Raw genomic sequence first — 27,740 nt, forward strand, 5'->3', positions numbered from 1 at the left:
ATTTAGGGAATCTTTGATGGATGCTGGGGCTCCAGCTGTGCTTCCCACTGCACGATTATGAGTATTTGTCGCATTAACTGTGGATTCATCAACACAAAAATATATACAAATAAATATATACCAATATTTGAACACATGTACTTAATCAGTACAGTATATGCAGGCTATTTTCCCCACTTTCATGGCAGTGACACAGTGGGGGTGATAAGTGCTAATAACTTACAGAACTTTTGATAAAACACCTACATCACTGCTGCACAGTAACAATTTTGTAGGAGTCCTGTTTTAACTAGGAATTTAAAACTTTGCATTTTCAAAAAAAGGCTGCTGTTTTGTCTATTCTGTGTTAGAGTACAGTAATAATGGAGTATGGTGGAACATAAACAAGCATTGGTGCCATACAGTGGCATTTTCAATATTTCCTTTAAATGTTCCAACACAGAGAGTGAGGCTATGACCTAAACCTCCATAACCAGTGTTTACTTACAGAGCCATATACAACAATGACAGTTGCCCTTAACAAATACTTTGGAAGTAAATTGTGGAACTGTTTCTTTAACTTTGACACTTTGCCAGCAACCATTACCACCTTTCTGATACAAACAATGAGTTATATTCTTAGGTACTTTTACATTACAGGAGAAGAAAAAAGAAACTGGATCTAGCTAATCTGTCATTCCCATACTTTGTCAACTTTCTGTTCAGGTATGTACTTGTTATTTCATACAGTTATATCCCTCCTCCTCCCCCCCTTTTTTTTCTTTTAAGTAGTCTGATTTATCTGCCAGGATCGATAAATTAAATATGGGGAAAATGGGTGTCAGGAGCAGCACCTGACATTTGCTAAGAAAGGAAACGGTTGACTTCATACTTCATTCCTGAAGAGCACTAAGGGCCTAAATTGTGGAAGAGATAGCTATACGTGCCAGAAAGGATGTCAACAATTAAGTAAATACAAAACTTATTTGATTAAATAATGACACCTACATAATGAGTAGGCATCTTTGGTGTGCAACCCAGCCCGTATGGTGAATATTACGAATTTGTAGCCTTCCTTGAGATGCTGGTAGGTTATAAGACCTGGTGTTTTTCCTACACATCACATTAACTTGACAATATTCAAACTGAAGGTCAGGGAAGACTTGGTTTGATGAGAATTACAATACTGATCTATTTTCGTAAGTTGTGGAATGCAGCCTATATGCTTCAGTGCTCTGGGTGTGAACTCAGCCTGAGTGAGTATATCAGAAAGTACTGTTAAGAAAAGAAAGGGCCACTTGTCAAAAGAGAATTTTTTATCTGAGGGTAATAGACATTGTGCAAAAAGTGCAGTGATCACTGCCATTGGTTTCTATCTTCAATCTGGATACAATAAAATGTGTACACCCCTTTTCCCACTACCAGTTACCAAGTAGACTATCATCTGGGATTACTTATATTTGAAGAACATACTCAATGATGTATGTTGATCCTGACTTCATTGTAATTCATTCCACTGGAAATCTCTGCTGTTGGAAACAGTAATTATAAACAGTTATATCAAGTGACATGGTTTTGCAGAGACCACTACTAGTTATGAAATTTGTTGACTGTTCATATTATTTAATAAAGCAACATATTCTGAGGTATAGAGCTCATCTTTGTGCTATAAAGCAACACACACATTTTACAAAAGTGCATATAGATAGTAAGGTCGTTCTTTTCATTGTTGGCATGTACTGCAGTTATCCTGAGGAGAGAGGATGATAACCTAGTATTGGGGACTTATTTCACTTTGTATGTTGGTCCGCTGTTCGCAAATTTTTTTTTAAATATTCACCCGCTTTGTTCCTATGAAATGGCTGTCTCCCTTAATCTTGTTAACCACATAGCTTTTTTCAATTTAACTGTCAGTATGTTTATCTTGGTGATGTCCATCGTGTGCAATGACTCCTGCGCATCTTGCTGTTGCACCTCTGATGTTGACTGACAAAATATTCAACGGTATTCAAACCTTAAGGATGAAAATAACTTCCGCATTGTCATTGCCAAGTAACATACCTAAATGAAACTTTAACCATATGTAGAAAGAACTGCTGTAGTATAGAAGGTAACTGAAACAAATATGCACTGAGATGAACAGAAATGTCACTTTTAATCAATGACAAAAATTACACTGAAGTCATTGTGATTCATAATGGTCCCCTGGACATACAAAAAGGCAGGACATGTTTTTTAACTGGTTGTGTGGCCACTACGGATGGCAATGTGTGCTCTGCAACATGCTCCCCTGCTGGCCACGAGGTTGGTAAGGCTTTCTTGTAGTAGGCTGTTCCATACCCCACTAGCATGGTTGACAATTGCTGGACGGTAGTTGGTGCGTGGGGACACACTACAATACATCTCCCCAATGCATCCCACACATGCTCGATGGGATTTAAGTTGGGGGAATGGACAACGCCAATCCATTTGGCGAATATCCTCTCATTCCATGAGTTCCTCCACCTGCGCTGTGCAATGTGGTTGCACACTGTCATCCATAAAAATGAAGTCAGGGTCGAATGTACCCCTGAAAAAGACACACATGGGAAAGCAGTATAGTGTAACAATAATGTTGACCAATGAGTGTACCATATTCAAATATTTGGAGGTTAGTACACCCGTGCAACATTACGCTTGCCCACACCATAACACTTGGACCACCAAAACTATCATTTTTGGCAATACTCCTGCGTGCATTACATGCCCTTATATTGTGAGAGGCAGGAAAATACAACAAAACCAGGAAGATTGTCGAAAATGATCATTTTAATAGTCCAGATTTTATGGTGTGTTGAGGCATAATGTTGTATGGCAAAAGGTGGGAACGCACAATGTACCCACAGACACCGTCGAACATGACTGTTCCAGCGATCTAGGTGTTATGGTGTGGGGAGGCATAATGTGGTTTGGGTAGCTGACCTCCAAATCTTTTAACACTAAGCAATCAATTTTATTGTGACACTGAACTCCTTCCCGTGTTAATATTTTCAGGGGTGCATTTGGCACTGACTTCATTTTTATGGATGACGAAGTGCAACTGCTTCTAGCAGCCCAGACCAATGACCATTTAGCTATTGTGAACTGTGTTGGTGGAGAAATGGAACACCCTACTACAAAAACTCTTACCAACCTAGTGGCCACCATGAGAGTACATTATTGCAAAGCAGCATTGCTATTCATGGTGTTCACCCCTATTAAGAACCATGTCCCACTGTTTGTAATGTCCAGGGGACCATATCAAGAATCACAGTGAGCACAGTGAACTTATGTTCTTCGAACAAAAGCGTCATTTCTGATTGTTGCATTGCGTTTTTCTTGCTGTTACCTAATGTACTATACTGTCTTAGTTCTTTCTATGTATGGGGTCAAATTTCATGGAGTTTTCTATTTTAACAATATGGAATTGAAGAAATGTGAGACCTTGAGGTCTGTAATTTTGTTTAGGACTTTATTTCCATTTCTTCAAAGGCATCAATTTTCCAGCTATTCTCTTAAGTATGTAGTACTTTAAGCTCATTGTCAATTGCAACACTGTGTCCTATGAGGGATGGTCAATATTCAGGTATATGACAGGAACAGCCATATCTACATCTACACCCATACTCCGCAAGCCACCAGGCAGTGTGTGGCGGAGGGTACTTTGAGTACCTCTATCGGTTCTCCTTTCTATACCAGTCTCGTATTGTTCGTAGAAAGAAAGATTGTCGGTATGCCTCTGTGTGGGCTCTAATCTCTCTGATTTTATCCTCATAGTCTTCACGAGATATATGTAGGAGGGAGCAACATACTGCTTGACTCCTCGGTGAAGGTATGTTCTCGAAACTTCAACAAAAGCCCGTACCGAGCTACTGAACGTCTCTCCTGCAAAGTCTTCCACTGGAGTTTATCTATCATCTCCGTAACGCTTTTGAGATTACCAAATGATCCTGTAACGAAGCGCGCTGCTCTCCGTTGGATCTTCTCTATCAACCCTATCTGGTACGGATCCCCCACTGGTGAGCAATATTCAAACAGTGGGTGAACAAGTGTACTGTTGCAGATCCTCCCGCATTTCAGTACAATTTTCCATTGTTACAAACTCTCAACATATCACAGCATCATCCGCAAAAAGCCTCAGTGAACTTCCAATGTCATCCACAAGGTCATTTATATATAATGCGAATAGCAATGGTCCTATGACACTCCCCTGCGGCACACCTGAAATCACTCTTACTTCGGAACACTTCTCTCCATTGAGAATGACATGCTGCGTTCTGTTATCTAGGAACTCTTCAATCTAATCACACAATTGGTCTGATAGTCCATATGCTCTTACTTTGTTCATTAGATGACTGTGGGGAACTTTATCGAACGCCTTGCGGAAGTCAAGAACACGGCATCGTCCTGGGAACCCGTGTCTATGGCCCTCTGACTCTTGTGGACGAAAAGTGCGAGCTGGGTTTCACCCGACAGTCTTTTTCGAAACCCATGCTGATTCCTACAGAGTAGATTTCTAGTCTCCAGAAAAGTCATTATACTCAAACATAATACGTGTTCCAAAATTCCACAACTGATAGACGTTAGAGATATAGGTCTATAGTTCTGCACATCTGTTCGACGTCCCTTCTTGAAAACGGGGATGACCTGTGCCCTTTTCCAATCCTTTGGAACGCTACTATCTTCTAGAGACCTACGGTACACCACTGTAAGAAGGGGGCCAAGTTCATTCGCGTACTCTGTGTAAAATCGAACTGGTATCCCATCAGGTCCAGCGGCCTTTCCTCTTTTGAGCGATTTTAATTGTTTCTCTATCCCTCTGTCGTCTATTTCGATATGTACCATTTCGTCCTCTGTGCGACAATCTGGAGAGGGAACTACAATGCAGTTTTTTCATTTGAAGGGGAAAAAAAAGAGTCTAGCAAAAATGACTCTAAAAAACATACATTAATAGCTATGTAGCCTAGTCAATGAAAACCAAAAAAGGTGCATTAGGGGGAAAAATTGTGTACTCACAAATTTTTGCGCAGTGTTAGGAGGGAGTATTATGAACAACATACTAAAAATACTGACCAGCTAGGTGTGAGTGTTGGGGTGGGGATGGGTTCGAAGGTCACTTATTTAAGTTTTCCTCAGATAACTAGAAAACTGCGGCTCTTGGTGAAAGTGTTTCCCAGTACAAAATTACTACAAAAATGTCCTATTCATTTTTTCTCTAGGACTGGCAGTTTCCACCTTTCATGGAATGGAGAAATCATAAATTATTAAAAATATTGTTTGAACAGTATAGAATAAATGTTTAATCTTTGAATTATGTGGAGTAAAGACAAATACTAAATGTGTGTACCATATCTAAGTGCAGTAGAGCTGTATTAAGGAATATATTGTGTTCTGGGTGGTGTAACAGCATGAAGGTGGAGGGTAGAAGCACAAGGGAATGTAGGCCACCAGAATGTTATCATGTACTTCTCTTCCTTCAAAGACCTGCAGACTGAAGAGTGAGCAGGTGATTCTTCACTCTATCTACTCCACTACATCACAAGAAGCAAGTACAGGGTGTTTCACAAAGTTATACGGTCTCTCCACAGCGTGCCTTGTTACATATCACTGACGACGCAGTGTGCAGGCCTGCCCTGGGAGTGTTTATTTTGCACAAAATGCATTAACACTACAGGGAATGCAGATATAAGTTACTAATAACACTAACACAGGTAACACATATGGAAGAATCTACATAAATCTCTGCACATAGTTATATACTGTTGGCAAAGTATTTGGGTCTCAGTCATCCTGTACAACAGCTGTTGTGTTCTTTGGGGAAAGGCAATTTCCCCCACAATAAGTGCTGCTTGCTTTTCAGTTTACAAACAAACTACACCTCCCCACCATTTCTTGTCCAGTACTCTTGTGAGTGTAGATAAAATAACCTTAATGAGCTCATGTTTATATGGTGGAGTTGTGTTCAGTTTATTGCGTGAGTGCTTATTTGCAATTGTTATATGAGCTGCTATGTAAAATACATTCCTGTGTGTTTAATTTGGATGTGGCACCTTGTTGCTGTCTATTGTTGACAGCATACTGTAAAGCCGTGTAATTGTGTTTTAGTCATATGGTGACTCAAGTTACTGCACTTCTCTCACCATTAATTGTGTTACTGGTAGACTGCACAAATATTTTCCATTTGGGAATTGCTGGCACTTGTCGAGTGGGTTACATTGAGTGGAGCCACTTACCACATGTCCAGTTATCTTCTAACACGATTGTGAATATTTCTGATGGAATGGGACTGATCGTGTTCAAGCCTGGAACAGTAATCTGTTGTAATGCACAATATGACTTATGTTCAAATAGCTGAAGTTGTTATGCCTGGAAAAGGCACTTCATTCTGGTAACCACTTGACAGCTCCAGCTGTTGAGCTATTCTACATAATAGCTCACTTAAAAAATGCTAGTAAGTACTCACTTAATAAACTAATAACGACTCCGCTATATGAACACAAGATCAATGAAGTTATTTTATCTACTCACATTAGAGAGCTGGACAAGAAAGTGCTGGGGAGGTATAGTCTGTCTGTAAACTGAAAAGTGAGCAGCGCTCTTGGTGGGGGAAGTTGCCTTTCCTGGAAAAAACACTTAGCTGCCATACAGGATGACTAGGAATCAAATTCTGCTCTAGCAGTGTAGAACTGTGTGCTGAGGTTCACCTGTGTTAGTGTCATTAATAACTCATATCTGCATTCCATGTAGTGTCAACACATTTTGTGCAAAATAAGACACTCCCTGGGCATGTCTGCGCACTGCATCACCAGTGATTCATACGGCACACTGTGGAGTGCACATGTAACTTTGTGAAATGCCCTGTAGTTGCTTCGTGTGACATAATGGAGTAAAAAGTAGGGAACCACCTCCTCACTTTTCAATTCGCAGACCTGTGAAGGAGTGACATGCGTGACCACATTCTGGTGGCCTCCCTTTGTTCACGCTTCTACCCTCCACAACCACATCCTCCACCCGGTTGCATCCCCAGAACACAATTTATTGCTTCATATGGCTCTACTGCACTTTAATGTGGCACATTAATTTTATACTGTTAGAGCAATTTGTTAATTACCTATGATTTTCCACCTCCTGCAATGTGGAAACTAAGTCCTAGAGAAAAATGAGTACGACTTTTTTTTGTTTTTAGGAAATTTAATGTAGTTTAATTTTGTACTGGGAAACATTTTCACTAGACGCTGCGGGTGTCAAGTTATTCATGGAAAACATAAAAAGTGACCTTTAAATCTGCTCACGCCCCACCAGTCATGCTGTGCAAAACTTTGCAACTAGACGATTTTTTCCCCGGAATTTTTCTTCGCTGACTGGACCAATGAAAACTACTTTATCTTCAATACTGTGAAACAAATCCTTCTACTACAAGCTCTTCGATTTTCATATTTTACGAGGGGGTAGTATGGACCAAAACAAGGAAAAAAGTCCAGTAATGGATACTGTGAAACACATCTCCTCCACTGGAGAAGTGTTCATAGCCCTTACTAGACTTTTTTGCTCTGAATGATTATTTCTTTCATATCCTGGAATAATGACTATTCCAAATGGCACACCCTGTATGTTGACTTGTTGGTTTTGTCAAGTCTGTAACAGCCAATGTGTTTTTTAAAACGGGTTTTAAAATTTCAGTCCATTTGGCCAATGTAGTATTTGGTGCAACGGTTGCATGTTATGTTATAAATTCCTGATTTGCTCAGTTTCTCAGCTAGTTGTGAATTTCTTCCTTAAGTTGTTGTTGGTGGCCAAAGTGATCCTAATATCTGTGTTCGTAAAGAGGCTATATGGTGAGTAGCAACTTTCCTTCTCATAATATTGTTACATTCCATCCTGGATTTTCCACATAACAATGGCTATCATGTGCGTGAGGTAGATGAACTTTCACAACACATAACAGAAAGCAAACAAACTGACATAGCCTCCACCTGTAACACACAAAAATCTAAGTATATAACTATACCATATGTAGGAGTCATTTTAGACAAAATAGCCACTACCAAGAACTTATAGAAGAAACTGGCACATGAAACCTCACAACCAGCTGAGAAACTGAGCAAATCAGGCATTTATAAAGTAATATGCAGTCACTGTTGACAATCTTAAAGTATTACATCCTTTAAAGGAAAGCTGGCAAATGGATATCTTGGAGAAAACGGAAATATTCATCCACGGCTAAAACTTAAAAATAAAGATGCTAAATGAAATTACAGAGTTCAAGAACCCACATTCCTTCATGAACTTCAATTCAACACTGTTAAAAAGTAAAAATGTGTAAAAATTAAGAATGTATATGAATCCGTGATCCAGCAATGTCTTTATAATACTTTAAATATTTTTATACTGTCATTTTTAACATTAAATTATCACAGTGTCTCTCATTGCAATATATTTTGTTGACCAATATCAGAGATGTGACAGCAAGATGTGCAGAAGACAGTGCAAGTGATAGACAACACCAGGACTGACATATCGATAGTTAAATCGAAACAAGCTTTGTTTTGACCACCCTGTTTTACTCCACAGAGAGTTGGTTGTATGTCATGTTTTAAGTATCCTTTGCAAGTTTATTAACAGTAGGTAGCAAGACCCGAGGAGCGACAGCATGGAGGTGCCTGAACACACCACAAGAAGACAGCCACTCCATATAAACAAAGTTAGCGAGTACTTAAAATGTTTTATGTGAAAAGCAGACTAACATACAATGTGAATATTTCCTCATATTAAGTTATCCTTCTTTCCCTCCACAGGATGACCGCAGTACGTGACAACATTGTACAGAACAACTTTAATATCTATGTGTACTTTTGTTAAATATGTTTGCATTGCTTTATAGCCTGAAGAAGAGTTTATACCTCAAAACTTATTGGTTCCTTAAATAATGTGAGTAGTCAACAAATTCTGTGACTGTTGGCAGTCTCTAAAAAACCTTTTCGTATTTTTGAAACCATCACAGTCGATCTACAGTCAATATGGTTTTAGTTGATTAACAGTCAATATAGCTTTAAAGTAAGTTGTACCATGCATGGCATGTACTGTGCTGATCCAAAACTATGATAGGAGACTGAAAACTATAAATACAAGGAGTCTAATGTACTACACACCAGTAGAAATTTGTATTAATAAACTCAGCACTAAATCAAGATTAATAAATAATGAAATGACAACTCCTAATATTTTCTTGCTTCAATGGCATGGCTATCCATTTAATCTGGAGTTAACAATAAAAAATGTGGATAAAACTAATGAGCAACTTAATTAGGGAAACCTACTTAAGTACTACGTAGCATCCACTTTCATCCTGATGATGACAGCAATGCATCACTGTGCAGACTTCGAGACATCCAAAGTTGTTGGGGAGACATCTTGACCAATGATCAATCAACCACCGTCCAACACTCACATAGATTTGAGCAAACTACATCCGTGAAACATGCATCAACCTTAATTGCATCTCAAATTAGCTCAGTAGACTTGAGTTGATGTTTGAAGGAGCATGATAGGAAGGGAGGGGATCATACGGACACCCACTCTTCACATCATTCAGAAAGTCAGAAGTGTGTGGTGTGGTGTATTGTCATGCCTGTAGTGTGCTACAGGTGAACAAATTGATGTACATGATGACATCACGGGTTCTTGTGTTGTTCTCTAGTGAGAGACACTAGAGAGACAATGACAGTCACATGTCTGTCTGTAAATGACAAGCAAGTAGAGCTTATTACTGGGAAAGTGGCTTTTCCTGAAAGTATGCTACTTTCCTGATGATGACAGCAATGCATCACTGTGCAGACTTCGAGACATCCAAAGTTGTTGGGGAGACATCTTGACCAATGATCAATCAACCACCGTCCAACACTCACATAGATTTGAGCAAACTACATCCGTGAAACATGCATCAACCTTAATTGCATCTCAAATTAGCTCAGTAGACTTGAGTTGATGTTTGAAGGAGCATGATAGGAAGGGAGGGGATCATACGGACACCCACTCTTCACATCATTCAGAAAGTCAGAAGTGTGTGGTGTGGTGTATTGTCATGCCTGTAGTGTGCTACAGGTGAACAAATTGATGTACATGATGACATCACGGGTTCTTGTGTTGTTCTCTAGTGAGAGACACTAGAGAGACAATGACAGTCACATGTCTGTCTGTAAATGACAAGCAAGTAGGGCTTATTACTGGGAAAGTGGCTTTTCCTGAAAGTATGCTACAAATGCTGTACAGGCAAATTTTCATTCAATCTAGCAGTGTAGTGCAGCATGTGGTGACTCATACAGAATCTTTTTAGATGTTTTCTTGTATTTCCAATATCAGCTACCAGCATTAATTAGTTCATTAATATTTTTGTCTGCATACATGTTTTACATAACTTTGAGGAAAAGCAAGCTGCAAGAAAAGGTACTTCTGAACGCATTCTATCAGTAAAACTGTATCTTAGTTACCATTCGCCTTAGTCTGCGAAATATGGCTTGAAATACTTTCACAGCAGCTATGCTGTACAGTGATGAAAACTCCATCAAAATCCATATACTGATTCTCAAGTTATATGCTTAAAAATTTTGAGATGTGAGAATTGTCATTTTTAATGGATTCATCATATCTCTCAGTGGAAAATTCTTTTAAAAAAGAAATAAATAAATAAAAATTAAAAAAGGGGACAGCCTAAATTATTTGCAATAATTTCACTAAATGGTGCTGAAAAATCCAATCGTTAAGAAGACACTGTGCATTTGGATGGACAGGTATTATGTTCTATATGTTTAGTAGACAACATTTTTCCATGGTTTGGGGGTCCAATAGTGGTGCTCCTTCATCCATAGTAATCTCAACGTGCTGCAAAAGAAATACATGAATGAGGTGGTATAGCTGCTCATCAGTTTTCATCAGCATATAACTGTCAAGTAATCTGATATGCTGTAGCCTATCTGTTGTTGACAGTGACTGTCATCATACACGATGTAGTAAACCTACCTAATAATAAGGTCAGAGCAGGATAGGGGAAACTTAATTGAATAAATTTTCCAAATACCAATAGGTTAGAAGTGCATCATTGTGGAACTATGATCATAAAACTACAGCCATGCAGCGACAAGTGCGTCGAATTGGTTGCAAGAATTTCTGAGACAGTGACAATCGTTCGCAATGTCAGGAATTTTTGAGAGGATATGCCAATCATTTCTTCAATTATGTCAACTTTGCACTTACGTTGGGAACAGAGATTTTGAGAATTTGTTGTAAAAAATGTGATCTGCAAAAAAATATATTAAAAATTTAATTTCTACTTGCATTTTCACTGATTTCATATTTTACGCTTACTAATATGCTGTAATTGTTATATAAAGTTTCATTTAAGCTCTCTGTCCATCAGCAAAACTGAAAACATGTTGCCTTTAAATTTTGTTACCAATAACATTTCACCTTATAGTAGAGTCCGCACAGTATACGGTGGCCAATATGCAGTGACCAATTTTTGTCCAAACAGCTGGGCAATTTCACTCATTTGTTTGGAAGGGGAGGCTAACACTGTTCACCCACTTTCAGCACATCTTCAACATACTGCAATGACAGAATCGATGCACACACCCTGCCATCTTTTTCAAACGATTTACCACAATCTATTCATTTCATTAATGGTCCTAGTTATTGTAATATTTGCACTTACGCAATACACTGCATGAAATTCGAAATTAAAACTAAGGGTCACTGTGAGTTTGCATTTTGTGCATATTACACAACATTTTGCTGTATATGAAATTCAATCCACATACTGAATCTTTCTTTAGCCTTGGATGGAAGTCTGTATTTATCACCAATCTCCAGAAAACTGATCTGATATAGCACACTCAGTTGCAATCGCACACACAAGTGACAGAGCAAAAATGAAATATCCACAACATTCCTCATATTTCATAAACAGTTTGAGATATCAAAATGAGATTTTGGAAAATTATAGCATTCGAAAAGAAAGTGTTTTGGCATGCGGTCATTATACAATACCTTATTATCTACCATGTTATTCCACTAACTACAGACTTTTTTGATGAAAGAGTGTAATTTTTAAGGGCCATCTGTTGCTGGTGGAATGAGAAATGCTGTGGGTTTTAGAACAGTACAAGGGAAGTCATTAAATGTTTATTTTTGTACCAAGGATGTGCTTTTTCATAAGCTATAGCCCTTACTTTTCCTCAGTTACTCACTTAATAAACCACGGTTTCAGACTTCTCTTGTGACTACATTTGCACAACATGTTAGTGAGGTGACACTGTGTAAACTCCACTGTGTTTTGTCAGAAGAAGCAAATTTTAACATGGCAACAAGAGAAATGTAGGTTTTATGCCAAATTTGCCACTCATCACGCCTCTCTGAAAGTTACAAATGGTAAACAAGCAAGTCAAAAGTAAATTACTGCTTTTGTTGCAATTTCAGTGGAATTCTTTCTAGATACTAACCAAATCAGAGGTGACAGTAGATCTTTTTGAATGGTCACCATACAAGTGTTGGCATGGAGGGGCTCCACTTAATATTTTTTAAAAAATGTGAGCATACACTTCAGTTTAGAATGGCACTTCCCCTCCAGCACTTGGCATGCCCTGCCAACTGTGCATCTACTGGCCACGTTATTCTGCATGCACTCTACCACATGTTGCCCACCTTAATGTAGGGCTGTTTCTTGTTAAGAAGTTAATAGCACTTTCAGAGTAGCTGATCTGATATTCAAGCTTCACCCTGTAAACATAACAAAGTTCACGTCTAACTTAACCAGCAACGTATAGGAATTTAATCATCGTCGATTAGGTGTTATTTCAAGGCCCTAACTTCTTGACAGCGCACTTCCAATCTCTGGTTATTTGGAAAATTTTACTAAATTCAACATCTCCTACCCTGCTCTATCACGTTTTTCTCCGGCCTGTATTGTTACCCTGGTAGTTGGACTCCTGTAATGACTGCTTTCTCTAAACTAAGGTACTCGTGGTACATCCTTAACACAATGACATGTGAAAAATTGGTGATTACAGGACACCTATGTTGGGCAGCCAAAGTCAGAAACTGACTCTGCCCACTGAGTGTCATTGTGATAGTCATCTTAGGGTCCGACAACATCCCAGTCATGTGATGTGGCAAACTATTTCATTGACTGTGATGTCAGGAGGCATCATGCTTCAACGGCAACTATCTATAATTCTCGTGAGTGTATTCTGTAAGCATCACTCTTAACTATAGCTAGGGAGACTCCAAATGAAGACTGGTGATCTACAGCACAAAGATACTTGTTTTCTAATATTATAAGAAACACAAATGTAACAAAAATCCAATCAGTATTTTACTTATATTATTCTCTTTATGTGAATGAACCATCGAAACACTCTTTGAAACATATTTCGTGCAAGAGGGTAGAGTCGTACTGAAAATGTTACAACTACATACATTTATGGTTACTATAATACGTTTTGTACATCAATTACTATCAAAACCATGAAAGAATATTATCCCTACAACAAAATAGATTGTAGATTTAATGATTAAAAATTACATGTAAGAGAGATGTATAAGCAAATCGAAAGTATATATTTCTACCCATTTCTCGTGTTTGACAGTTTCACTATTCCTACATGATTTTTGTTTCCAACGTTCAAGCAGAATTCTAGGACATCTTAACATAACTTTTACATATTTATTACATACCTGTAGTGCTTTAAGGCCCTTAAGAATGTTTGTGTAGCCTTTGCATTCAGTACATTGTACGAAACAATGCTCTATCGATGTCGGAACACACACAACATTGTTGCAGTTTGTACCGGCGTCACATCTGAACCTGAGAACAGTCGAGTCCATCTCTACAAAAGTTGGCCAGTCCTGAATGCAAGGAATGCATTTACATTCAAACCAATACTGATCTTTCAGAATATTCTGCCTTTCTTCCTTGTGTACTTGCACAAAATTTGGGCCATAATTTTCAGAAACCATTTCACCTACGTGAAGTGTTCTTACTGTACGCACAGCAACACTTGTACCGTGGAAATACCTGAAGAAAAAAAAAGAGCCAAACCTTTGACAATTTTACGAAACCATGAGAGTTCTCATTTACTTTATGCACATACTACTTACAACAGGGAAAGCATTATTACGAAGGAGTCGTATATGGTTTAGAGTAGAAATTGACATTAGTTATTTCTTCACACCAAATATTTTATGAAATACTACCTCCTTTGATTAAAGACGTGATGCTGATTCAGGTTTTAAAAATGGATCCTACTACAACTTCACACCAAAAATTTGCTACAGGATCCACAATAGTGGCTACAGAGAAAAATTATGCCCTGGTAATGTTTTCAGAGTACAAGTACATTTCAACATGCCTGGCTGCCCCTGAGTGAGTTGTGTGATAACATCTCAGCCTTTGGAGTGAAAGGTAAATCCAGTAATGTATAATTGGTGGTACAGATGGCAAATGAAAGATTTGTTGGAAGGATTCTGGGAAAGTGTGTTCAATCTTTCGAGGATATTGCATACATGATGGCAGTTAAACCATTCTAAAGTTCTGCTCCACTGTTTGAAATTCATATCAAGTAGTTATGGCAGCATACATCAAACGTATTAACAGGTGCATTGTAAATAGCTGGTAGAGACCAAACTAAAATGTAAGAGATATTCAGAGAATGTACATGGAAATATTTTAGAACAAATGTGACATTATCCTCACAAAACACTGTCATGGAAATTTCAGGACCTGGTACCTGGTATTTGAGGCAGACTGTTTAAAAGTGCAGCTGCTTCCATCATATATCTTTCACAGGAACCATGAGAATAGAGATTATGGTGTGTACAAAGCATCATATTTGTTTATTTCCTCATTCCATGTGCAAATAGAATAGGACAGAATGTTTGATATAGGTACTAAGTACTCTCCACCATGCACTCAAGTGCTTGTGGAGCGTGTATGGACATATATTATGATAACAGATGCTGTCAGAAATTTCTGTCAATCATACAGCTGTTGAGTAAAACTTCAGTAAATAGTATTAGGATAATGTTGAAATTTTAAACAATGAGCTCACTACACACTTATTTGGAAACTAGTATACAGAGTGAGGGTACTGTTTTTATGAGGACTTGCTGAAACAACTTTCTATCAGCATAGAAAACCACCACATCAATGTGCTCCTTTAGTACTACACTTCTAGTGGCTTAAATTACTTTGTAATATAAGTCATCACAGTCCACATTCTCAGAGTGAATCTACCCTCCTGTGCTTGTGATTGTTGTGATATGGCTGTTGCATGGCTGGAGATGGATGTTTCACTGCCAGGCCAAGCCACAGCATCAGGCATAAGGCTCTGCTGTGCCCACCAGCAGCCTCATGGCAGCTAACAAATTAATTCTAAGAGCTTAAACTGGTGATGTAACTGAGAAAAGTATACTTTTTTTTACTTTTTATATTACCTTTAGAAATTACAACAGTAATAACTAACAAACAATTTAGGATTTCCAGCTAAGTTCTCAATTCAATTACACTGTATATGTTAACACTAACTTGAAATTTTGGAGCCAATAATCAATAACAGCTACCCTCCACTGTTTACTCACACCAGACAGATGACTTTCAAAGAATTAAACACTTTCTTGCCACTATCATTCAGCATATTACTGGCACAGTAAAAAGTGTGGATTATCTGCTGCCTTTCTATCACTTAATGTAAATTAATTGACATCTTGCAGATAACAGTAATATTAATCTCTGTATAACTGAGAAGCTGTGAAGATATAATGCCTCTCAAAAGTAACATAACACATGCTGCTATTTTCAAGGCACATGAGAGCACTTTGGGAGTTACAGAGGAATTCCTTGTTTTCTTTCCTCCAAAATCATTGGTGGGGGCATCAACTATGCAGTAGAAACTATTAGCTTTGGTCATTTTTGCAAAAGCTAAATTGCACTGCATAATATGTTATGTGAAGTCAGCAAAGTTGGATATCAAGTGGAAAGGTTTTGTCTGCCATAACGTAATCATAACAAAGTCTATCCATACCCAGCTCCTGACCGAAAAGGACAGTAATGTCATAAATATGGTATACTTTTGTATAATTTATTCCTGTTCGATATGGCTCAAATGGCTCTACGCACTATGAGACTTAACTTCAGAGGTCATCAGTCCCCTAGACTTAGAACTACTTAAACCTAACTAAGCTAAGGACATCACACACATCCATGCCCAAGGCAGGATTTGAACCTGCGACCCTAGCAGCCGCATGGTTCTGTACTGAAGCGCCTAGAACCGCTCGGCCACCATGGCTGGCCCTGTTTGATATGTTGACAAAATTAATACTATTCAAATTGAGTCCGATGATAAAAAACAAACCAATGTTTGTGAAAGTAGCTGTCCAAATATATCCAGTCAGATAATGTAGAGAATGGTGTACCAGCAACAAGCAGAGATAGCTTCACACAGACCTGTCAGTGATCCCTCATGTGACTGCAGAGGTCAGTGTTACACCAAGCTCAGCCAATGAAGCACCATCAATTCAAATGGGAATGGAAATGTGATAGTACATGTCATTATACCTTGTCAATGTGAAAGGGCATAATATTAGTGAGTGAGTTTGACTGGAGTAGAATAATCGGTCTACGGAAAACGTGTTTGTCGTACCACGACATTTTAGCCCATACAATGAATGGTAAATCCCAGAAAATTAAAATAGTCAGTTATACAATATTGTTTCTTCAATGATGATATATAAATTATTTTCTTAACTCACACTGATTACTCCTTTTTCATTCCCTCTTTCACCTTGAATTTTAGTTTCATATAAACTATTTTTAAATGTAGTAAAACTAGTAACAGGGTCCTTTATCTATGGTATTTGAAATACTGCTAGTCTCACCACTCTTAAATAAATGACATGCAGTCCTCAACAGTCAACTGGAGAGGAATGGGAAATCTGTTATGTCTCACAAGCATTGAGAGCAATGTACAGTCTGGACAACACTGCATAACACAATTATGTCAATCCATTGCAGTCGCTTACAGTTTTCAACATCCTACTGATTCTAATCAATTAACAAGGTTAGTTGCACATATTTTGTTAAATGTCATTGCACCGTGCAGCCATAAATAAGCTGTGGAAACTTGAAAGGTCAGAAAGTGCAGCTCCATGCTATGTTGATAACCATTCCTATGTGTAATTTGGTAACAATATTATGAAGCAACACGAACAGGTTTAACAAAGTTACAGTATAGCAACAAATTCTATGTACATCAATATAGTGCAATTAGAATTGCACAAGTGTGCACTGACCATGTTATTGTTATGGAAATACCTTCCACACAGTACGACTCCATATTCACACAGAAAAGTAAAGTAGCATGTGTACTGCATTAAGTGGCACATTTGCTGTCATTACCTTTTATGTTACAACAAAACTTTGATAGTTGGCATTATAATACAACAAACGTGAGGGGCACGGAGCTAGAAGCCATAGTGGAGCTCAGTCTATATGTATACAATCAATCACAGACCTTACCTACCACCCAAAATAGGTCATGCACTTACCCTAATATTGAGCTTTCTCTTTTTACAACACTCTCACTTGCTGGTTGGTATGGAACAGGATAATCACTCAGAATCTCTCAACAAATGATATGATGTGTTACAGTGTGCTTTCAAAGGATAATTATTGTGCAACCATATTTATGCACAAAATTTTATTTTAAAAACAACAAACAGCAAAATGTTTAAAACTTACACCTACAACTCTACCCACAACACGTCAAAATATCATCAAAAAGAGCCAATAAGGTGACATTTCAGTTCTAAATGCCATTACAAAGTGTGTATCAATAATCAAACACAATGGCAGCAGGTACTATATGGAGAGAGTAGTAACGAATTAGTCATCTGAGTAAATATGGGATGCAGGTTATATCTAAGTGGTTCACACAGACTGTAGAAGAACATCTCTGCTCAACCAGCAGAGAGAATGGAAACATGTATGAATATGATTAACCATTAAAAAGCAAAAGTTGGGGTGTTATGTAAGAAATGATTTGGCTGAGTCCCCTACAGGTCTCCTAATGGTGAAAACAGACAAACAATTGACTGCTTTCTATGAAACGCTTATGATACTCTTGTACATCCTGCTGCCATACAATTGAATGCACAGGATGACAAGGAATATTACAGACAATCTGGGCTTCAAAATTAATCTAGTGGTGCCATTGCGGTCTGCCTATTTTCAGACCTGGTAAGCCACTTTCATTTCAATGCACACTGGTCTGATTGGCTAACTTCAATGTTAATTAACTCAGAAACAGCACAACATATTGATTTTTTTTTCTTAACACATATTTCTCAGCACAACCTACTCTGCAACACGCTTACAAGCTTTTCAGACTGTTTCTGACCACCCAGTATATAAAGATATAAAGGACTTACAACATAAGGAAACCTGTGGTAGAGGAACATAAATTTTCATGCAACTCCCTAATTATTTATGAGAATATTGTTAAATGTAGGTTCACAGGTCTACCGAAATCTGGTGAGGTAACAAGTATACCAAAAGGGGAGGGCAATAAAACGTTATTGGTTAATCTGTCTGTCAACATTTACCATGGCAGTGGAGAAATAGAACACTGACAGAAGAGTAATATGTATGATTAATTCACAGTCTGACTTTGGAAAAGCCGTGTCTACAGATGCTGCAATTAACAAAAATATATGTTGTCTTCTGGTTTGATGCAGCTCTCCATGCTACTCTATCCTGTGCAAGCCTCATCATCTCCGAATAACTACTACAACCTACATCCCTCTGAATCTGCTTACTATATTAATCTCTTTGTCTTCCTCTGCAATTTTTACCCCCCCTCTGTGCTTCCTTCCAGTACTAAAATTGGTGACGCCTTGATGCCTCAGAATGTGTCCTGATTTCTAGTCAGGTTGTACCACAAATTTGTCTTTCCCCAATTCTCTTCAGTAGCTCCTCATTAGTTACATGGTCTACCCATCTAATCTTCAGCAATGCTCTGTAGCACCACATTTCAAAAGCCTCTATCATCTTCTTGTCTGAACTGTTTATCGTCCATGTTTTACTTCTATACTTGGCTAAACTCCATCGACATACTTTCAGAAAGGACTTCCTGACACTTATACCTATACTCGATGTAAACAAATTTCTCTTCTTCAGAAATGCTTTTCTTGCCACTGCCAGTCTACATTTTATATCCTCCTTACTTCAACCATCATCAGTTATTCAGTTACATTCCATTATCCTCATTTTGCTTTTGTTGATGTTCATCTTATATCCTCCTTTCAAGATACTGTCCATTTCGTTCAACTGCTCTTCAAAGTCATTTGCTGTCTCTGACAGAATTAAAATGTCATCAGCAAACTTCAAAGTTTTTATTTCTTCTCCCTGGATTTTAATTCCTACTTCAAATTTTTCTTTTGTTTCCTTTATGCATGCTCAATATACAGATTGAATAACATCAGGGATAGGCTACAAACCCTGTCTCCTTCTCATCCAATGCTTCCCTTTCGAGACCCTCAACCATCTGGTTTCTGTACAAATTGTAAATAGCCTTTCACTCCCTGTATTTTACCCCTGATATCTTTAGAATTTGAAAGAGAGTATTCCAGTCAACATTCTCTATGTCTACAAATGCTATAAACATAGCTTTGTCTTCCCTTAACCTATCTCCTATGAGAAGTTTTACGGTCAGTATTCCCTTGTGTGTTCCCATATTTCTCCGAAATCCAAACTGATCCTCCCCAAGGTCAGCCTCTATCAGTTTCTCCATTCTTCTGTAAAGGATTCGTGCTAGTATTTTGCAGCTGTGACTAATTAAAGTAATAGTTTGGTAATTTTCACACCTGTCAGCACCTGCTTTCTTTGTATTTAAGATTATTATACTTTTCTTGAAGTCTGTGGGTAATTCGCCTCTCTCATAAATCTTGCTGATGAGATGGAAGAGTTTTGTAATGGTTGGCTCTCCCAAGGCTAACAGTAGCTCTAACAGAATGTTGTCAACTCTCTGGGCCTTGTTTTGACTTCTTTGCGAAGTATCATATCCCCCTTCTTTGACTCAAGTCTTTCAGTGCTCTGTCAAATTCTTTGTGAAGTATCATATCCCCCTTCTCATCTTCACCTACATCCTCTTCCATTTCCATAATATTGCCCTCAAGTGCATCTCCCTTGTATAGACCCTCTATATACTCCTTTCACCTTTCAGCTTTCCCTTCTTTACTTAACACTGGTTTTCAATCTGAGCTGTTGATATTTATACAGGTCGTTCTCTTTTCTCCAAAGGTCTCTTTAATTTTCCTGCAGGCAGTATCTTTTGTAAACCTAATGATTCATGCTTGTACATCATTACATTTGTCCTCTTTTTTAGACTTTTCATTCCCTTTAGCCTGCTTCATTTTTGCATTTTTATATTTTCTCCTTTCATCGATTAAATTCAATACCTCTTGTGTTACCCAAGCATTTCTACTAGCCCTCGTCTTTTTATCTACTTGACTTCAGCTGTCTTCACTATTTCATCTCTCAAAGCTACCCATTCTTCTTCTATTGATTCCTTTCCCATGCGCTTGTCAATCATTCCCTACTGCTCCCTCTGAAACCCTCTACAACCTCTGGTTCTTTCAGTTTACTAGGTGCCATCTCCTTATTAAATTTTTGCCTTTTTGCAGTTTCTTCAGTTTTAATCTGCAGTTCATAACCAATAAATTGTGGTCAGAGTCCACATCTGCCCCTGCCCCTGCATCCACAGTTTAAAATCTGTTTCCTAAATCTCTATCTAACCATTATATACTGAAGTGTCAAAGACACTCGTATAGGCACGCATATTCAAATATAGAAATATGTAAACAACAGAATACAGCATTGCAGTCAGCAACGCCTATATAAGATGATAAGTGGCTGGCACAATTGTTAGATCAGTTACTGCTGCTAAAATGGCAGGTTATCAAGATTTAAGTGAGTTTGAACATGACGTTATAGTCAGCGCACAAGTGATGGGACCCAACACATCTGAGGTAGCGATGAAATGGGGACTTTCCCATACAACCATTTCACGAGTGTACCGTGAATATCAGCAATCCGCTAAGATCTTTGACATTGCTGCGGCCAGAAAAAGATCCTGCAAGTACAGGACCAACAATGATTGAAGAGAATCATTCACCATTACAGAAGTGCAAGCCTCCCGAAAATCGCTGCAGATTTCAATGCTGGGCCATCAACAAGCGTCAGTGTGTAAACCATTCAATGAAACCATCGATATGGGGTTTCAGAGCCGAGGACCCACTTGTTTACTCTTCATGACTGCACAGCACAAAGCTTTATGCCTCACCTGGGCTCATCAGCAACGACATTGGACTGTAGATGGCTGGAATCATGTTGACTTGTCAGACGAGTCTCGTTTCAAACAGCATCAAGCAGATAGACATGTACAGGTATTGAGACAACTCATGAATACATGGATCCTGCATGTCAGCAGAGGACTGTTCAAGCTGGTGGAGGATCTGTAATGGTGTGGGGCATGTGCAGTTGGAGTGATATGGGAGCCCTGGTATGTATAGATATACTCTGACAGGTGACGTAAATAAGCATCCTGTCTGATCACCTGCATCCATTCACGTCCACTGTGCATTCTGATGGACTTTGTCAATTTCAGCAGGACATTGTGACACCTCACACATCCAGAATTGATATGGAGTGGCTCCATGAACACTTTTTATGAGTTTAAACACTTCCGCTGGCCACCAAACTCCCCAGACATGAACATTATTGAGCATCTGGGGTTGCCTTGGAACGTGCTGTTCACAAGAGACTCCACCCACTCGTACTCTTACAGATTTATGGACAGCCCTGCAGGATTCATGGTGGCAATTCCCTCCAACACCACTTCACACATTAGTCAAGTCCATGCCACGTAATGCTGCGGTACTTCTGCAAGCTTGGGGGGGGGGGGGGGGGGGGTCCTACATGATATTAGGCAGGTATACCATTTTCTCTGGCTCCAGCATATAATCAACCATAAACCTTCCGGTATCTCCAGATCTCTTCCACGTATACAACCTTCTCTCATGATTCTTAAAATAAATATTAGCTATGATTAAATTATGCTCTGTGCAAACTTCTACCAGGCAGCTTCCTCTTTCATTCCTTTCCCCCAGTCCATATTCACCTACTACTTTTCCTCCTCTTCTTTTTCCCCACTATTGACTTCCAGTCCTCCAGGATTATTAAATATTTGGCTCCCTTAACTACCTGAATAATTTCTTTACTCTCATCACACATTTCCTCATCTGCGGAACTAGTTGGCAAATAAATTTGTACTACTGTGGTGGGTGCGGACTTTGTGTCTATCTTGACTAATTATGCGTTCACTGTACTGTTCATAGTAGCTTATCCTCATTCCTATTTTTTACTTATTATTAAACCTAGTCCTGCATTACCCTTTTTGATTTTGTATTTATAATCTTGTATTCACTTGAACTGAAGTCCTGTTCCTCCTACCACTGAACTTCACTAATTCCCACTACATCTAACTTTAACCTATCCATTTCCCTTTTTAAATTTTCTAACCTACCTGCCAGGTTAAGGGGTCTGACATTCATTGCTCTGATCCGTAGAACACCAGTTTTGTTTCTTCTGATAACGACGTCCTCCTGAGTATTCCCCACCTGAAGATCCAAATGGGGGACTATTTTACCTCTGGAATATTTTACCCAAGAGGATGCCATCATCATTAAACCATACAGTAGAGTTGCATGCTCTCGGGAAAAATTACAGCTTTAGTTTCCCTTTGCTTTCACCGTTCACAGTACCAGCACAGCTAGGCCATTTTGGTTGATGTTATAAGGCCAGATGAGTCAATCATCCAGATTGATGTCCCCGCAACTACTGAAAAGGCTGCTGCCCCTCTTCAGGAACCACATGTTTGTCTGGCCTCTCAACTGATACCCTTCCGTCGTGGTTGCACCTACAGTATGTATCGCCGAGGCATGCTAAGCTCCCCACCAACGGCAATGTCCATGGTTCATGGGCAGAGTGAGTGCCAACTGTGTTTTGGCATATATAAGCTCATTGCAAGAACAGAAAAGCACCCACATCAGATGAATTCGCAACTGCAAATAATGACTACCATCAGGTGTAGAACGGAATGATGACAATCAAAATTTGTGCCGGACCGGGACTTAGAACTCAGATTTCCTGCTTATCGCGAGCGGTCACCTTACCATTTGGCTATCCATGCACGACTCACGGTCAGACCTAAACTTTCATATGTCTACGATCTGTACTCACACATCCATTATGTGTATTCCCATACAGATCAGACGTTGTGCTTGGAAGTCGCATGCCCGGTATCAGCAGATAAATACGATATTGCAGTGCCTGTGTTATTCTGATGACGATGCACTGCCAACAGCAGAATAGAAGTGTCTACTCGAACTTGGAAATAACTCGAACAGCAGAATAGAAGTGTCTAGCACCATCAGAAGTCAGATTATGTTGGTAAATTTTTGCACAATTTAACACCTTATAACACAATTTTTATCCTTCTAGATGGAAAACCAAGATTTATAACCCTTTAACAGCGATAAAATAGGTAACTGTTACTGATGAACCATCAACAGATACTATCTGTTGAACTTAGATATTCAGCCTTATGTGTTTGCAGCATGTGTCAGGAGTATAAATATTTTATTTTTAATATTTAATAGAACTCACATTTATTTTAAGCTACCAATGCACATAACAGAAACACTCATTAAGTCTTATGTGACAGTACTACCTTTGCAGCTGTAAACAATCTAGTGATCAGGGTTCTGGCTGCATGTGAAACACGTCTTTATCGAAAGCTACTGGAATACAGTACCACATTACAATAGTTGTGCAATAGTCCTGCAACTGCAGATGCCAAGTTAAGAAAAATCTGTGACTCAAAGAAAGTAATTTTAGAATGCATTGGATCATTCAACAGCACTGATACCATGGAAAATGAGAACAATTTGGAAAACACAGTCTACAACTCATGAAAACACAAAGTAAAGCTGCCACCAACCTGAAGATTGTTTTGAACACAACAGTACTTTATTAGGCACAGTCCTATTGGAGGTGGTATGCCGTTTTCTTCCTCCGACCTTTGAACTGGCTTACCGAGCCTGTTAAAGGCTTACCTAAGTTTAACACAGACTGCAAACCATGATACAACACTGCATTTTTCACACAAATGAACATTGCCAGAGTGTAAGAAATGGTAGCTGACTAACCTGGGATTGAACCGGAGACCTCTAAACTCATAGTATGGCATTCGACCACTGAGCCACCCAAGACTATATATGATGAGTAAAATTAATGACAATCTTATTCCTTCTGTATACATCTTGAGACTTTCACTAAAAAGCTTGTTAACTGCTAAGAGAAAACATGTAGGATGACTTTAAATTACATGTGTAAACACTGTCTCACAGGTCAGAGAGGTCTGACAGTAAATGCCCATTATAGAGCATCTTTCAAACTAATACTAAAAGTTCCTAGCCACATTGTGAAACTATCTACATCTACGTACTCCACAAGCCACCACATGGTGTATGGCAGAGGGCACCTCATATTACTACTGATCATTCCCTTTCCTGTTCCAGTCGCAAATGGAGCGAGAGAAAAATGACTATCTACATGCCTCCGTATGTGCCCATATTTCTCTTATCTAGTTAGAATGAAGGGGACACATTGGCATCAGGGCTAAGTTACTTCTCTAGTATAATTTCTGCTAAATGCAAGATATATTTCAGGAAATGCTGGCCCCACACTAGGTTATGTTTCACCTATTCAGCATTTGTTGAAGTACACAATTATTTGTTTTCACATGATAACACAGAAATATTCAGAAGCTCTACAAGGTTGGAAGGAGAGGTTTCTGTGCATGTCAAGAGTAACTGTGTCCAAAGGAAAATGAAGGAGGACTGAGGGATAATGTTCCGTTCATGAGGAGCTCATAGGGATTGAGGGATTGGGAAAATTCTCAGTACGGACAAGGTCACAAAAGTAAATCAGTCATGTCTTTCCCAAACAAACTATTCCTGCATTTGCCTTGGGTGATTTGGGAAAAATTACACAAAACCTTATTCTGTGTGGCAGAATAGCAGTTTAATCTCTGCTCCTTACCAAATCCAGGTCCAATGCCTTAACAACTGGACAACCTCACTTGGTTATGTCTAGCAATTCTGTTAGTGCGGTATGCAGAAATTGATGGTCAGATGCTCCAGCTAAGTGTACTGACAGAACTAAAGGTTTTAGAAGATGATTACCATACATTAACCCCAAATGTTATCAAAGATTTTCCCAGAGAGTATGTGAATCCTTCATTGTTCAAGTGGGTTGGACAGTTAGTTCTGTGCAAGTTTTGGCCACGAGACTTGCTGCCCTCTTCAAGTGACTTTTGGAAAGTGATTGACTGCTGCACTAGAGTGTCCTTTCATGTTCTTTTTGGTACCCACATCACCAGGTGGTAGGGGAATGTTCAGATCCCTTTTAGCACTATGTCCTCCTGGCCTTGCAAAAATATAATCCACTAGCTTTGTTTGTCAGGTCCTTCGAACTTGGAGAAGGTGATCTGATGGTGAGCATAGATGTGGTGTATCTCTTCACCAAGATGTCACTGTTCCACTTACTGTTATATGGGGCATTCAGAGTGCAAGGGACCATTTTTTGATCATTTTGGACATATTCAACTTTTAAATACTTTTTATGAAGCTGCTTTCAGAACATAAATTCATATCCATATATTGTAAATAACTGCTATAGAATTTCCGACACTGGTGAGCATCAAGAGAAAACAGTCTTTTGTTCAGAGCACAATGGGAACATATCCATTGCACAGTTTGCATGCTTTGTTTTGTCAGTGAGTGAGCCCTCACTGAAGTGGACTGTCAATTATGAGTGGTTCACCTTCGCCGGCCGCTGTGGCCGAGCGGTTCTAGGTACTTCAGCCTGGAACCGCACTGCTGCTATGGTCGCTGGTTCGAATCCTGCCTTGGGCATGGATGTGTGAGATGTCCTTAGGTTAGTCAGGTTTAAGTAGTTCTCAGTGTAGGGGACTGATGACCTCATATGTGCTTAGAGCCATTTGAACCATTTCTGATTCATCTTAAGACATGGGAGATAACACACTGGAATATCAGAATTCTAGTTCAGGTAAGATAATAATTACTTTAAAAATTTGATAAGTTAGAATTAACTAACAATAATTATATTGGTCTGTTGAGCTTAAATGTATGATAACAATATTTTATTGTACTTTCACAGTCATTGTATGTTATATTGCACATTTTTCTGTTAATGTAGGAGACAACACATCTGCTATGAAAGGTGGTGCTTCTGCACCAGCTGACAATAATGTCTGCTATCAAGATGGAGCAGACAGCAGGGGAAGCATACATTCTTGACATCCTGAGAAGTGGATGAGATGTATTAGGCAACGGCAGTGGAACTGTGAATGAGAGTATACTACAAGGGAGGATGTAAGAGTTTCAGGTAAAAGGCTTCCTGCTATTGGACACTGCAGCAAGTTGCAATGCCACAGACAACTTAAAAAAGAAGAGGGAGAAACATGTTCCATTCCTTCCGGAAACTTAGTGATTACAGTCGGCAAAATGTGTACCGTCGGGGACTTGTTCAGTCAGGTACGATTATGAAGTCTCAGAAAAGAATTAACTTCGGAACTCCTATAAGCGTTAGCTTCAAATATTTCTCAAGGATTGGAGTGAGATATATAAGTGTGTGTAACCTCTACAGATAATGAAATAGTCTGATATCCAGACTCTTGTACAGGCAAAAAAGAACATTCAAATGTCATTGCCTCTCATGAAGTTATGTCAAGATATGGACGTGAAGTCTCAGCGTTAATAACAAATTCTTTTTATTGGGACATTCTTACATACCTAATATTAATTATTCTGGTTTAGTGGAGAAACTCAGTAGGAAAATTTTGCACATTTAAACACAAAATTATTGGATGGATATTGTTAGACATGCAAAGAAAACATCCTGCCAGATTTGACATCATTGAAATGAAATTCTCAGACATTGTATCCACCAGAAACTTGGATAATCCAGTAATGAACAGAAAAAAATGGTTGATGGTTAGGGCACCAACTGGCTGATCATGAGACCATTACATTTTTAAATAAATCTCCTTTCAGCCTGTTGTTCAAGCAGACTCTAAACCCTGATGTTTAATTTGACAAAGCTGACTTAACAAAGAAGACCAGCCACCCCATAACAACTTTTGTAAAATCCAACAGGGCCATTTTTATACCAAACATCAACCAGTAATAAAAGGCAAGAAAAAGGACATGGAGAATTTACTGCTATACATTCCACCTGCGTTTTTATTTTGTCAAGAACCTACCGTGACACTGCCACAAGAGCTTACTCAGCTTTGAAAGAGCAAACAGACATTTTCCTTCAAAACTAAACTGCTTAACTTCCTGTCACAAACACTGTTACAAGCAGACACAGTGAATAAAATTATGATTATTTATTTAAGAAATGTGTTTTCTTTATTGTTTTCCAAAATAAAACCTGAAGACTAGAATAAACAGGAAGATAAAAGTACAGCACGTCAGTGCACAAAAGAATCAAGTCCAACGTTTTACTTTGTTATTCATGTTAGCGTGCAATAACACTTAAATTTACT

The 27,740-nt window shown here is 38.7% G+C and overlaps 1 protein-coding gene across 1 annotated transcript in view; it reads right to left on the minus strand.

The window, feature by feature from the left end:
- The window catches only part of LOC126185161 (SET and MYND domain-containing protein 4-like), a 140,313-nt gene that overhangs the window by 1,474 nt on the left and 111,099 nt on the right, over positions 1-27,740 (minus strand). Inside the window, exon 8 of the mRNA XM_049928007.1 lies at positions 13,726-14,065. Coding sequence (XP_049783964.1) covers positions 13,726-14,065 — 340 coding nt within the window. The remainder of the gene's footprint in view (positions 1-13,725; positions 14,066-27,740) is intronic.

This window comes from Schistocerca cancellata, chromosome 4, assembly GCF_023864275.1.
Source record: "Schistocerca cancellata isolate TAMUIC-IGC-003103 chromosome 4, iqSchCanc2.1, whole genome shotgun sequence".
Lineage (NCBI taxonomy): Eukaryota > Metazoa > Arthropoda > Insecta > Orthoptera > Acrididae > Schistocerca > Schistocerca cancellata.